The sequence below is a fragment of the Loxodonta africana genome, chromosome 5 (assembly GCF_030014295.1).
Source record: "Loxodonta africana isolate mLoxAfr1 chromosome 5, mLoxAfr1.hap2, whole genome shotgun sequence".
NCBI classification, from domain to species: Eukaryota; Metazoa; Chordata; class Mammalia; order Proboscidea; family Elephantidae; genus Loxodonta; species Loxodonta africana.
In genome coordinates, this window is record NC_087346.1 from 158495229 (window position 1) to 158509042 (window position 13814).

The 13814-nt window shown below is 43.1% G+C and overlaps 1 protein-coding gene across 6 annotated transcripts in view; it reads left to right on the top strand.

The window, feature by feature from the left end:
- The window catches only part of ADD1 (adducin 1), a 103953-nt gene that overhangs the window by 68008 nt on the left and 22131 nt on the right, over positions 1-13814 (top strand). For all 6 annotated transcript variants that reach the window (XM_010591342.3, XM_003411254.4, XM_023549690.2 and 3 more), the window contains exons 4-6: positions 1636-1787; positions 11211-11291; positions 13086-13235. In XM_010591342.3, coding sequence (XP_010589644.2) covers positions 1636-1787; positions 11211-11291; positions 13086-13235 — 383 coding nt within the window. The remainder of the gene's footprint in view (positions 1-1635; positions 1788-11210; positions 11292-13085; positions 13236-13814) is intronic.

The window sequence follows — 13814 nt, forward strand, 5'->3', positions numbered from 1 at the left end:
GCCTCCAGGGCTCCGTATATACTTAGGACAGGATATCATTCAGCCATAAAAATGAATGAAGTCCTAGTATATACTACAACTTGGATGAATCTCAAAAACATTGTGTTAAGTGAAAGAAGCCAAACACAAAGGGTCACCTGTGATTCCTTAAATATGAAATATTCATAATAGGTACATCCATAGACAGGAGATGGTTGCTTGCCCGGGGATGGGGGCAGGGGAATGGTTGGTGGGGTGTCGTTCTTCTGGGGTGGTGGAAAAGTTTTGGAACTAGAGAGAGGGAGTGCCGCACAGCATGGTGAATGCACTAACTGCCCCTGGACTGTCCACTTTAAAGTGGCTCTCCATGCGTTATTTAAATTTCAGCTCAGTTTTGAAAATAAATAATAAAGTCTCTGCAGCAGAAGATTGCCCTCTGCTGAATCAAAATGGTGGATACGTGATTGTATTCTCTATTCTTCTACATGTTCGAGATACTTAAAAAAAAAAAAAGAATCAAATCTATCGATGTGTAGAAAGGGTAATACATCATGACCAAATGGGATTGCAATCAAATGCTTATTTTTTTTTCTTATTCAATGTGTATTTACTTCTTTTCCAGCCTCGTATTTGCCAGGACCCCAGTACGGTATTTAGTGAGAGTGAGACAGCACACATGTTGGCATTGCTCCTGGTTTAGGGGGACCTGTCATTGGTCATTATGTCTGACAGTGGTATTTTCCTGTAGCTGTCCTTTATCAAGTTAAGGAAGTTCCCTCCTGTTCCTTGTTTGCTGAGAGCTATTATCCTGAATGCTCTTAAATCAGTTACGTTAGACTTGAACCTGCATGTGTGCATGTGTGTGTCTGTGTGTATGGGTTTAAGGAAAATTGGCCTCTTTTTCACCTTCAAATGTATTGTCATGAGGTAGAAATCTTCGTCTTGTAATCTCCGCTATATTTGTGGCTTTGTCCCTCTTTTCTCACTCTTACTATTAAGTTTTTTCCCGCCCCATCTTTTCGTTTTTTTTCCCGAGAGGAATAGTGTGTATACATATATATAAATGTATATGTCAGTATGTATCTGTGTACACACCCCCAGCAGGACGTCTTGTAAGCAAACATACTGATGTTTCTGCAGCGGAACGTGTTGGCTGTTTATTCTAAGATGTTAGTAAAGATTGTAAGTCACCTCTCAGCCTGTTCAGTTGGGTTTCACGTAGAACTTGAACTTTATAGATCTGTTTGGATTTTGGAATTCCAGATAAAAGAATGAAGAGCTGTCCTTCTCATGATCTCTTTTACAGATGAGGAGATGGAGGCACAGAAGGGGAACTTACTGCCTGAAAGCCGTGAACCGGGCTGTGAGCCCTGGCACAGGCTCCAGTGTGTGCTCCTAAGCGCCGCAGTGGCTGCCTCCGTTGTGTCTTCTTTGAGCGATGAGTTTGAAAGAACTTATGAATTTCCAAGTGTTCATTTTGTTTTACTCTGTTTTTGTTACTGATTTCTAACTTAATTGTATTGATCTTAGAGAACACAGTGTTTAGAAAATTTCTGAGACTTACTTCATGGCTTAATGTAGATGATGACTATCTCAGAACCGTTGTTACTGGATAAGAAATGGTAGATGTCTGCATTTTGTTTTTCTTTGTTTCAGGTCTTGGGATGGTGACTCCTGTGAATGACCTGAGAGGCTCTGACTCTATTGCCTATGACAAAGGGGAGAAGTTACTGCGCTGTAAGCTGGCGGCGTTCTATAGGTTGGCGGACCTCTTCGGATGGTCTCAGCTGATTTACAATCATATCACGGTGAGTCTTAAGTGGCGTCGTCACCGAATGGTGGATGGAATACAGTGTGTCTGGCAATACCTCTTTCCACTTAGGAGAAGAGGGAAGCAGGCCGAGCTGCAGTAAATCTTCGACTGTCTTCCAGTCTGATTCCTGCCTGCAGAGCATAATAGCCTGAGAATCAGCCAGTTTGGTTTACAAGTTAAGAGATCATTAATTCTTTAAAACCTCTTTCTTCTTGCACGCTAACCTAATACATGAGTGTTTGCCAAAGTGTTCCTCCAATTCTTTTCCACTCTGACCAGAGCCTTCTAGTTTTCATACTTGTTTCTTAAACCACTCCAGTTTTTTAATACTACTAGGAGCTCTGTTTTCTAAAATGCATTTACAAGGTTTACTGGGCATCTGCTTTCTAGTGGCCAGCAAGGGCTCTAAGCTCTGGGGTGATATCAGCAAACAAGACTAGTCCTGCCCTGGGGACCCCTCTGCACCCTGAAACATCAGCCTGGTTTGTCCAGCTTGGATTTCTGGTCTGGCAGTTCAGCAGCACCCTTCCCAGCCCCCTAGTACCCCTCTGTGCCTGGGCATCCAGAGGCCTCTAGGGAGGGCCTCCTAGCAGAGCCTTCGGCTTGCTCCACAAATTCCTGCCTCCGCAGCACTGCCTGCACCCCTGAGGACACCTCTCTTTACACTGTCCAAATTTCTCTGTGTCCAGACCGCTTGTTCCCCCTTCGCAACTCCTGACCCCTCCCAGTAGATGACCTCATGACATCACAGAAAACTGGCACTACTTGCTGAAGTCTGTGCCATTCTGTACTCCTGGCCTCCTGTTACACTGTCCTTTCTGTGGCCATACTCTGCCCTCTGGGCCGGGAATTCCATCTTCTGCCCTCTCCGGTTCCTTGCTGCACTGTCAGGCTTCTTTTTTGAAATTCTTTTGTAGAGTTAGCCTCTTTCTTTGCCTCCTTCCTTCAGTTAACCTTGTTGTACTCTCCCGTTTTGAGGTTTACTTTCTTTTATTGACTATTTTAGGTTATCAGTATAGCACACGCTCATCTTAACGAGTGATACCTGCACAGATTTATAAAGACAGCATCTGAATCCCGTCTGTCTTGAGGCAGCCAGTGCCAACAGTTGTTTAGATTATGTCATGCTCTCGTTCACACTCAAACACGCTTGTAGGTTTTTCAGATGTGGGCTCATCACCAGCAGGTGCTTAGTTTAGCTCCGTTCTGTAACCAAAAAAGGTGCATTTGTTGTCCCGCGATGCAGGTCTGGGGCTCATTATTGTGACCAGTGCACGTGTGTTGATGTATTAATCTTTGCTAGTGGTGGTGAGCGAGCCCTGTCTCATCACTGCTGCAGTGAGCTTTTCACAGTGCAGACCTGCGCCTGGCACACCCAGACGTGGTACTCACGCTGCTGCTGTGTGCATTACCCCGCCAGCCTTGCCCGACTCCCCTTCTCTGCTGCCACCTTTTCCCATTGGCAGTTACCATCAGGCCACACAGCATGGTCCCTACTGTACCCCCAGGACCAGCTGCCTGGCACATATAGGCACGCAAGAAGACTTTGTTGGGTGAACAATTGAATGAAATCCCCAGCTGAGATGAAATTTACCTCAGTAAAATTGTCTAGTGCAAACTCCCTTGTGCCTCTGATACTTGATCAGTGGGTCCATTTGGCCCATCACAGGTGCCAGCTCTCTTCCTTGTGCCCACGTGGATAATTACTGGCCTCTCTGGCTGATTATCCTTGGCAGAATGCCGTATGTGGAGCTGTAGTGCTCCATGGTTTCCGAAAGATTCACTCCGTGAAAATGTTGCAGCTGTAACGGGAAATGTGAACTGTGGCTTTCAGAGTGGCCTCACTTTCTTTGGGGTTTTAAAATGCTGTTTACCTGTAGTCCTGCCATGAATGCTATTGAAATAAGTTTGCATTGCTTCAGTTGCTTGTTTTTTCTCTTAATTGTTTTGGACTTGGCAGAATTAAGACCTTAGTGAAGTGTTGACTCTTCTGTAAGTGATCTGTTTTGTGTGGTTCATATTGAGTAAAAAAAGAAATTCAGGCTATCAGAAATATTTTCTGTCTCTTTTAAAGAGTGAATGAGAGAACATTTAAGGAAGCCCCCCCCCCGCCCCCGTTTATGCCATGCACTTTTTGTTTTACAGTCTAGGTGCTATTATATAGACATTTTGCAGAAAAACAAATATTAGCAGCATTTATCAGTGCAACAGGTCATTCTGCCTTTCTTTGAAAGCGGGTCATAGAGATTTTCTGCTGAAGCGATTTAAAAGTTCCGCCAGGTGCTACAGGATCAATGATGATTGAATTAGATCTCCGTTTTAAGATTGTGCAGGATTAGAGGAACCTTTGCAGGGGAGCAAGCCAGGGTGGCCCAGTTAGCGCAGTGGGATGGTGGTGCTTAACTGATGGCTAGGCCTCCCTACACCCTAAGTGCCTCTCTGGGTCAGTGGAGTGCTTTCAGGGCTAGCACCTGCAGAAACTGGCAGGTGTTTAGTTCAGTGCTCCATTCTGGAGTCAGCAATGTTGAGCCCCCACAGCCGTGGTCTGGAGCCCACATTTCATGAATGATGCATTGTGCTTCTGGGACTTGATAGAGCTCTCTGCTAGAGATACTGAGTTAGGGGTGATTTTTGTTTTCAGTGAGTGGCCCGGAGATGGGCAGTAGAATACTGAAAGAAGGAGAAGCTGGTCCCATTAGGGAGGAAGCACTGCCGAAGGCACTTGCTTTGAAGAGCCGTTCTCTTTTTTTCACTTTTAGTTTGTATTTGGCACTTTGTCCATTTTGCCTCAGACTCAGAGAATCTTATGTTTTAAGCTTTTTCCATTAAAATATGTAGAACTGTTGTGCTTACTCTTGGAGCTATATCCTAAGGAAATAAGTCAAAGAAATCATATATGTACAGATTAATTAATTGAAGCATTATTTATAATAATGAGAAAATTTTGAGAGTCTTAAGTATTTAGCAGTAGGTGATGAAATGGCTTGATTATTTGATATCCGTATGAAGCAATGTTACACACTATTAAAAATATTTATAAAGACCATGTGAAAACATGAAAAATGTTGATTATTAGAAAAAATACATAAAATATATATGCTTTATAGTTGTGTGAAATAAGTATATATATCAAAGGGAAAAAATGATTAAAGATGGCTGTGTACTATTTTATGATATGGAACCTGACAGCATGATTCTATCATTTGTATAGAAGAGCAGAAGTCCAAGAACAGCTAAGAGACCCCTGAGGAAATAGGCAAGAAGATTTTTCCTACCAGATGTCAAACTTATTATGTAAAGTGATAGTAATGAAGATAGTACGCTTGAACAAAGGAATAGACAATAGACCAGTGGAATAGAACAGAGAGTCCAGAACCAGATCTAGATACACAAAGGATTTGCACTGTAGACTTGGAGGAAGGATGGACTAGGCTATAGTGGGTGTTGGATTGGAAATTATATTGGAGCCCTCTCCTATACTGTACGTGTTCACAAAGCAATTCCTGTGAAGTAAGGATTTGATGTGAAAGGGAATACTGTAAAAATTTTAGAATCAATACACTGTGACCTGAGGGAAGATTTCTTAAGACCCAAAAAAGTACTAATCTCAAAAAGGAAAAATGGGTAAATTTGGTTACATTAAAATGAGCACATTCTCTTCATTAAAAAACACTGTAAAGTGAGGGAAAATAACAGCCATAACCTGGGAGATTTTGCCCTGCATGCAGCCAACAAAAGATTAATATCCAGAATAAAGAGCTCTTAATCATTAAGAAAAAGACAAACCAGTAAAAATGGGCAAAAGATAAAGGAATTTCAGAGAAGAGGAAATAAAAATGGTTTATAAAAATATGAAAAAATGCTGAACTCATTAGTAATGAGGAAATTGTAAATTAAAACCACAGTAAAATACCATTTCATAGACATCAGATTTAAATTTTTTAAAAGGTGGGCAATACCAAGTATTAATGAGGATGTAGAGACTCAGGTTTTAGTGGAGCTTCCAGACTAAGACAGACTAGGAAGAAGTACCTGGCGACCTACTTCTGAAAAAATTAGCCAGTGAAAACCTTATGAATAGCAGTGGAACACTGTCTGATACAGTGCCGGAAGAGGAGCCCCGCGGGTTGGAAGACACTCAACAGATGACTGCGGAAGAGCTGCCTCCACAAAGTAGACTCGACCTTAATGACGTGATGGAGTCAAGCTTTCGGGACCTTCATTTGCTGATGGGGCACAACTCAAAATGAGAAAAGCTGCAAACATGTATTAATAATTGGAACCTGGAATGTAGGAAGTATGAGTCTAGGAAAATTGGAAGTCGTCAGAAATGAAGTGGAATGAATAAACATTGATATCCTAGGCATTAGTGAGCTGGAATGGATTGGTACTGGTCATTTTGAATCAGACAATCATATGGTCTACTATGCTGGAAATAACGAATTGCCTTCCTTGTCAAAAAAAACATTTCAAGATTTACCCTGAAGTATAACACTGTCAGCGATAGGATAATAGTCATATGCATACAAGGAAGACCAGTTAATACGACTATTATCAAATTTACGCACCAACCACTAATGCCAAAGATGAGGAGATTAAAGCTTTTTACCAACTTCTGCAGTCTGAAATTGATCAAACATGCAATCAGGATGCATTGATAATTACTGGTTATTGGAATGCGAAAGTTGGGAACAAAGAAGAAGGATTGATAGTTGGAAAATATGGCCTCGGTGATAGAAACAGTGCTGGAGATCGCATGATAGAATTTTGCAAGACCAGTGACTTCTTCATTGCAAATAACCTTTTCACCAACATACGCAGCAGCTGTACACGTGGACCTCGCCAGATGGAATACACAGGAATCAAATCAACTGCATCTGTGGAAAGAGACAATGGACAAAAGCTCAATATCCTCAGTCAGAACAAGGCCAGGGGCCGACTGGAACAGACCATCAATTGCTCATGTGCAAGTTAAAGTTGAAGCTGAAGAAAGTCAGAGCGAGTTCATGAGAGCCAAAGTATGACCTTGAGTATATCCCACCTGAATTTAGAGACCGTTTCAGAGAATAGATTTGACTCGTTGAACATGAGCAAAGATCATATGAGTTGTGGAGTGACATTAAGGATGCTGTACCTGAAGAAAGCAAAAACGTCATTAAAAAGACAGAAAAAAAAAGACCAAAGTGGATGTTAGAAGAGACTCTGAAACTTGAACGTTGTGTAACTAAAGTGAACAGAAGAAATGATGAAGTAAAACAGCTGAAAAGAAGATTTCAAAGGGCAGCTTGAAAAGATAAAGTAATGAAATGTGCAAAAACTTGGAGTTAGAAAACCAAACGGGAAGAACACACTCCTCATTTGTCAAGCTGAAAGATCTGAATAAAAAATTTCAGCCTTGAGTTGCAATATTGAAGGATTCTATGAGGACAATATTGAATAACACAGGAAGCATCAAAAGAAAATGGGAGGAATACACAGAGTCACTATACCAAAAAGAATCGGTCGACGTTCAACCATTTCAGCAGGTAGTGAATGATCAGGAACGGATGGTAGTAAAGGAAGAAGTCCAAGATGCACTGAAGGCATTGGGAAAAACAAGGGTTTAGGAATTGATGGAAAAACCAATTGAGATGTTTCAACAAATGGATGCAGCACTGGAAGTACTCGCTTCTATGTCAGGAAATTTGGAAGACAGCTTCCTGGTTAACCGACTGGGAGAGATCCATATTTGTGCCCATTCCAAAGGAAGGAGATCCAACAGAATGTGGAAATTATCAAACAGTATCATTAATTCACACAAGTAAAATTTTGCTGACGCTCATTCCAAAGCGGTGGCAGCAGTGCATCAACAGGGACTGCCAGAAGTTTGAACTGGATTCAGAAGAGGACGTGGAACCAGGGATGTCGTTGCTGATGGCAGATGGATCTTGGCTGAAAGCAGAGAATACCTGTGTTTTATTGACTATGCAAAGGCATTTGACTGTGTGGATCATAACAAATTATGGGTAACACTACAAAGAATGTGAATTCCAGGACACTTAATTGTGCTCATGAAGAACCTGTACATAGACCAAGAGGCAGTTGTTCGAACAGAACAAAGGGATACTGCGTGGTTTAAAATCAGGAAAGGTGTGTATCAGGTTGTGTCCTTTTACCGTACTTATTCAGTCTGTATGCTGAGCAAATAATCTGAGGAAGTTGGACTATGTGAAGAAGAATATGGCATTAGGATTGGAGGAAGACTCATTAACAACCTGCATTATGCAGATGACACCACCTTGCCTGCTGGAAGTGAAGAGGACTTGAAGCACTTACTAATGAAGATTAAAGACCACAGCCTTCGGTATGGGTTACACCTCAACATAAACAAAAATCCTCGCAACTGGACCAATAAGCAACATCATGATAAACAGAGAAAAGATTGAAGTCATTAAGGATTTCATTTTACTTGCATCCACAATCAAAGCCCATGGAGGCAGCAGTCAAGGAATCTAACAACTTATTGCATTGGGCAAATCTGCTACAAAAGAACTCTTTGAAGCGTTAAAAAGTGAAGATGTCACTTTGATGTGCCTGACCCAAGCCATGGTGTTTTCATTTACCTCATATGCATGCAAAAGTTGGGCAATGAATACGGAAACCAAAGAATTGATGCCTTTGAATTATGGTGTTGGCAAAGAGTACTGAATATAATACCACAGATGACCAGAGGAACAAACAAATCTGTCTGGGAGGAAGTACACCCAGAATGCTCTTTAGAAGCAAGGATGGCAAGACTTCATCTCACATACTTTGAACATGTTATCAGGAGGGACCAATCCCTGGAGAAGGGACATCGTCCTTTGTAAAGTAGAACCCCCCCCCAAAAAAAACCCATTGCCATCAAGTCAATTCCGACCCATAACAACCCTATAGGACAGAGTAGAAAAGTGCTTCGAAGGGTTTCCAAGCAGCAGCTGGTGGATTCAAACTGCTGACCTTTTGGTTGGAAGCTGAATGCTTAACCACTACGTGCCACCATGGCTCCTGATAAAGTAGAGGGTCAGTGAAAAAGAAGATGACCCTTAATGAGATAGATGGACACAGTGGCTGCAATAACAATCTCAAGCATAGCAAAGACTGTAAGGATGGTGCAGGTCGAGGCAGTGTTTCGTTCTGTTGTACGTAGGGTCACTGTGAGTCGGGACTGATTTGATAGCACCTGACAACAACAGTGCCATTTATTGAGCGCTTCATCGTGGGGGGGAGCCCTCATAACCCCCATTTCACAGATAAGGCGAACAGGAGCTCAGGGCACCAGTTCACGGCACAGCTAGGATTTTAGCTCCGACCGTATATACCTGTGGCACATCCACAGGTGTTTAAACAGTACGCATTTACTGTTGTGGTGCACACACAGGTTGTTCACTAACAGTGGTCCCTTCATAAATGTCATGTCCGTTCAGTCAGAGCCAGAACACACAAGATGCCACCAGAGTGTTAGCACACGGAAAGTAGATACCAAACAAGAATACAAATAAATGTGCCCTCTTAAATAATGGTTTCATAGTGAGAAATTGGTGTTCACTCTTACATTGCCAGGTTCTCTCTCTCTCTCTCCGAGACTTGGCTTAGCTAGCTCTGCCCCCCTATCCCTGTAGCTACCTGGCCCAGTTCTCTGGCTGACCTGAGCTCTCAAAGCAGAAACTGCTCTGACGCCAACCCCTACTGTGGGGAGGGGGCACCCAGGCTGGGCCCAAGCTTCTGCCGGCCTCGGGCTGCTGTGCTGCACTGCTGCGCCACTAGTCTCTCTGGGCGTCTTGCTCTCAGCGAGGTTTCTGCCGGTGTCTTGCCGGCTCTGGTCTCCACTGCTTCTGGTGCTGTCGCGGCCCTAAGCGCTTTGCAGCTCTGCCCACTCAGACTGCTCTGCTGCCACTCCCAGCCCTGTACTTTCCAACCCCGGAAGCTCCAGTGAGGCCTTGGTCTTCCCAGGCTTTTGTTGGCTTCACCACAGGCCTCCTGAGGCTTAGTCAGCATTGCGCCCCCAGATGGTCTCTCTTAGTAGGTAGGCCCCCACTCGTTGGCCTCAGGTGTGGTCCTGCTCTCAGAACTGGAACCAAAAGGCCCAACTGTCTACTGCAGAGGGCTCTATACCTCCGTGACTTTGGGTCCTGTGCTCTTACTCCTGTTACTTTATGCTGAGGAAACGAAGGTGCGTTTAGCATAAAGACAACATAAGAGAAGATGGGATAGTTTCAGGCATTTGAGAACTAAATTGTAGAAGGGGGATAGAACTTGTTTTCTGTCGAATGCTAGAAGCAGTGGTGAAAATCCCAGACAGACATTCTGCCGAGTGTGAGGTGGACTGTTTTAATGATTAGGTCTCTCCAGCATCCATTTACTTACTGCTGTCCCACAGTGCCCATGACCTAGCAGGCCTCGCTGAGCACTGGCGGAATGAGGCTGAGGGAATGCAGGATGTGTGTGCACCCCGTTTCCTGGGACCACCCTAGCAGCAGCTGCAGGTGTTTCTGTTAGGGCCGCCACAGAAGACGTTGTTCCGCTGGTGATGAAGCGGGAGCACACACCTAAGGTCTTATCCAACAAACACTGAGTTCCACATACCTTGGGCTGGTTAGAATTCTGGATTTCTTAACCCAGTAGTAAATGGATTCTCATGTTATCTGTAGGAAGTCTTTTGATTCTGTTCTCAAATCTTATAAAGTTAGACTGAATATTTTGAGGACAGGATTCACATCTCTCTCACTAGTGTTTAGCAGAGTGCTTGGTAAAGGGTATGTGCCAGACCTGCACTGTTGAATGGATTGTTGTGAAAGGACAACAGTATTGAGGAAGGAGCAAAATTGGGACAATATGGCATCGTAGAGAATTTTTTTAAATGAATCAAGCAGATAGGGCACTCTATCGTTTGTGGTTTTTATGAGCCCTCATGGCACAGTGGTTAAGTGCTCAGCTGCTAACCAAAAGGTCAGTGGTTCAAACCCATCAGGCGCTCCATGGGAAAAAGATGTGGTAGTCTGCTTCCGTAAAGATGACAGCCTTGGAAACCCTATGGGGCAGTTCTCCTCTGCCCTACAGGGTCGCTATGAGTCGGAATTAACTTGATGGCGGCGGGTTTATCAGAGCACTAGTGTAGAATTGTTTTTTTCTCTATAAAGTCAGTTACTATGTATGTGACCAAGGTGTACTTTATGTACCTGGCAAATTAAGTTACGGTTGTGTATTAGTAGAAAGCTTCCAATACCTCTTAGCTTTGTGACAGGCACTGTGCTTAAGTACTTTCCTAATTAGCTCACATAATACTCACAACAAACCTGTGAGGTGTGAGTATAGATTAACTTTGGGGCTTTTTGGGGCGGCAAGAGATGGAATGGGCTGTAATTGGATTTTTGAGCTAACTGGGCAATTCTCCCTGCAGACCAGAGTGAGCTCTGAGCAGGAGCACTTCCTCATTGTACCTTTTGGACTGCTTTACAGCGAAGTGACTGCTTCCAGCTTGGTAAGAATGGACCACTCTTCTCGGGCATCACATAGGTGTGGGTCATATTAGATAATTAAGCATCTTCAAATTTAGCTAACATGTAAAACCCAAGAAAGATGAAGGACTCCATATTTTTTGTGATTAATTCAGTTAGAAAAACCTTTGAAAGAAATTGTAAATATTTCAACTGGTTTAAATATTCTCTGGATAGAGTGCAAATCAAAACCACAATGAAATACCATTTCACTCCCACTAGGGTGGCTAAGTTAAAAAACAATTACAGATGTTGGTACAGTTGTGGGGAAATTGGAACCCTTATCCATTTCTGGTGGGAATGCAAAATGGTACAGTCATTGTGGAAATCAGTGTGGCAGTTCCTCAGAAAACTAAAAATAGAACTGCCATTTGACCCAGCAATTCCACTCCTAGGTGTACACCCAGAAGACCTGAAAGCAGAGACTCAGATAGAGACTTGTACACCAGTGTTCATTGCAGTACTATTCACAAGCAGCCGAAAGGTGGAAACAACCTAAATGCCCATGAACAGATGAATGGGTGAACAAAACGTGGCACATACATAGACTGGAATACTCCTCAGCCCATAGGCGAAATGGAGTCTTGATATATGCCACAATATGATGAAGCTGGAAGATACGTTGAGTCAAATAAGTCACTCACAGAAGGACAAATATTATATGATCTCATTTATATAAAAAGGCAAGAAAAGGCAAATATATAGAGAACAAAGTTTATTAGTGGTTACCAGGAGTGGGAGGGACGGGGAACTGGGGGTTAACAGTGATGGAAAATTGCATTGATTAAGGGTAGGGTTGCACAGCCAATTGTTTTAATTGCTGTCAGTAAGTTCTATACCTGTAAAAAGTTGAACTGGGAAAAGTTGTGTGATAGATACGTTTACAACGACGACAACCCTGCCGAGGCTGCTCACGTACAACCAGGTAGTCCTGGGGTTTGGTTCTTGGGTTTGGAGGTTTAGGGCCATGGTCTCAGGGGACATCCCAGGTAATTGGCCTAATAACGCATTTAGTGCTTCTCTTCTACCTCCTAGATCGATGCATAGTGCCTGGGGTTTTAGGAGGTTGCAGGCGGCCACCCAAGGCACAACCATTGGTCTCTATTTGCCTGGAGCAACAGAGGAAGTAGGAGAGTCAGGAATAGGACGAGGATAGGGAATGTGTGGCTAATTGCCTCCATGAACAACTGCCTCCTTTGCCATGAGACCAGAAGAACTAGCTGGTGCCCAGCTACCATTACTGAACATTTTGATCAAAGATCCTGTAAAAGAATCCTAATCAAAAGGGGGAAAACGCAGAACAGAATTTCAAATTCTCATGGACTCTAGACTTCCTAGTGTCATGAAGATTGGATGAACTCCTAAAACTATTGCCCTGAAAAAATCTTTAAACCTTAAACCAAAAATATTCCCTGTAGTCTTCTTAAAATCAAACAGTAGTTCAGTCTAACGGTAAAAAAGCTCTGCCTTGAGCATTAGGCTTTTTTAAGAGCTATCTATATGGTATCCAAGTGACGACAGCAACTTGAAAGAATGGATAGGAACCTTGGGGAGCAATGAGATTATGTTAATTAGGGAGGAACAACTCAGAAAAGAAGGGTGAGAATGGTTGCACAACTCAAAGAATGTAATCAGTGTCACTGAATTGTACATGTAGAAATGATTGAATTGGTGTATATTTTGCTGTGTCAACAACAACATAATAAAATTAAAAAAAATATTTTCTATTTGGGGCAATTTGAAATCCTCTTAACCTTTAAAAATTTTCTTAATTTAAGGTTAAAATCAATCTACAAGGAGATGTAGTAGATCGAGGAAGCACTAATCTGGGAGTCAATCAAGCTGGCTTCACCTTACATTCTGCGATTTATGCTGCCCGACCGGATGTGAGATGCGTGGTCCATATTCACACGCCAGCAGGGGCAGCGGTGAGTCGACCACTGGACAAGGCGCCAGGCCTCTCGGCACGAAAATGCACATTCTGATTGTTGGCACAAAATCAAGCGAAAGCAGAACACTTAAAGCTTTGCCTTTTATTGCTAGTTTTATACTTTAATGTGTTTGGGGCTCGTTTGTGCACCAGGTGCCGTTGTGGGTTTAGCGATGCGCGCCAGGTGCCGTTGTGGGTTTAGAGATGCGCGCCAGGTGCCGTTGTCGGTTTAGTGATGCGCGCCAGGTGCTGGTGTCGGTTTAGTGATGCACGCCAGGTGCCGTGTTGGTGTTTGGATGCCTGCGCATTTGATCGTTGGGGTGAGTCTTAGCTCCGACTGGTTTATTTCACTTTGACCGTAGGCTTCAGAGTGCCAGAGTTTTATTAGATGTGTCATTCTCTGAGTGGTGTAACTTTTTTCTAAAAGAACACACGCTATCCCAGCCACTAGAAGTCCACGCGTGTTGAAGAATCATTAGAGATACCTTTGAGAATACAGTTGTAAACAGCCACCGTGCCGTATGTTTTAAAAATTGTCATCCAAATAATTTTGCATGGTAAGGGAATTTCTTATAGG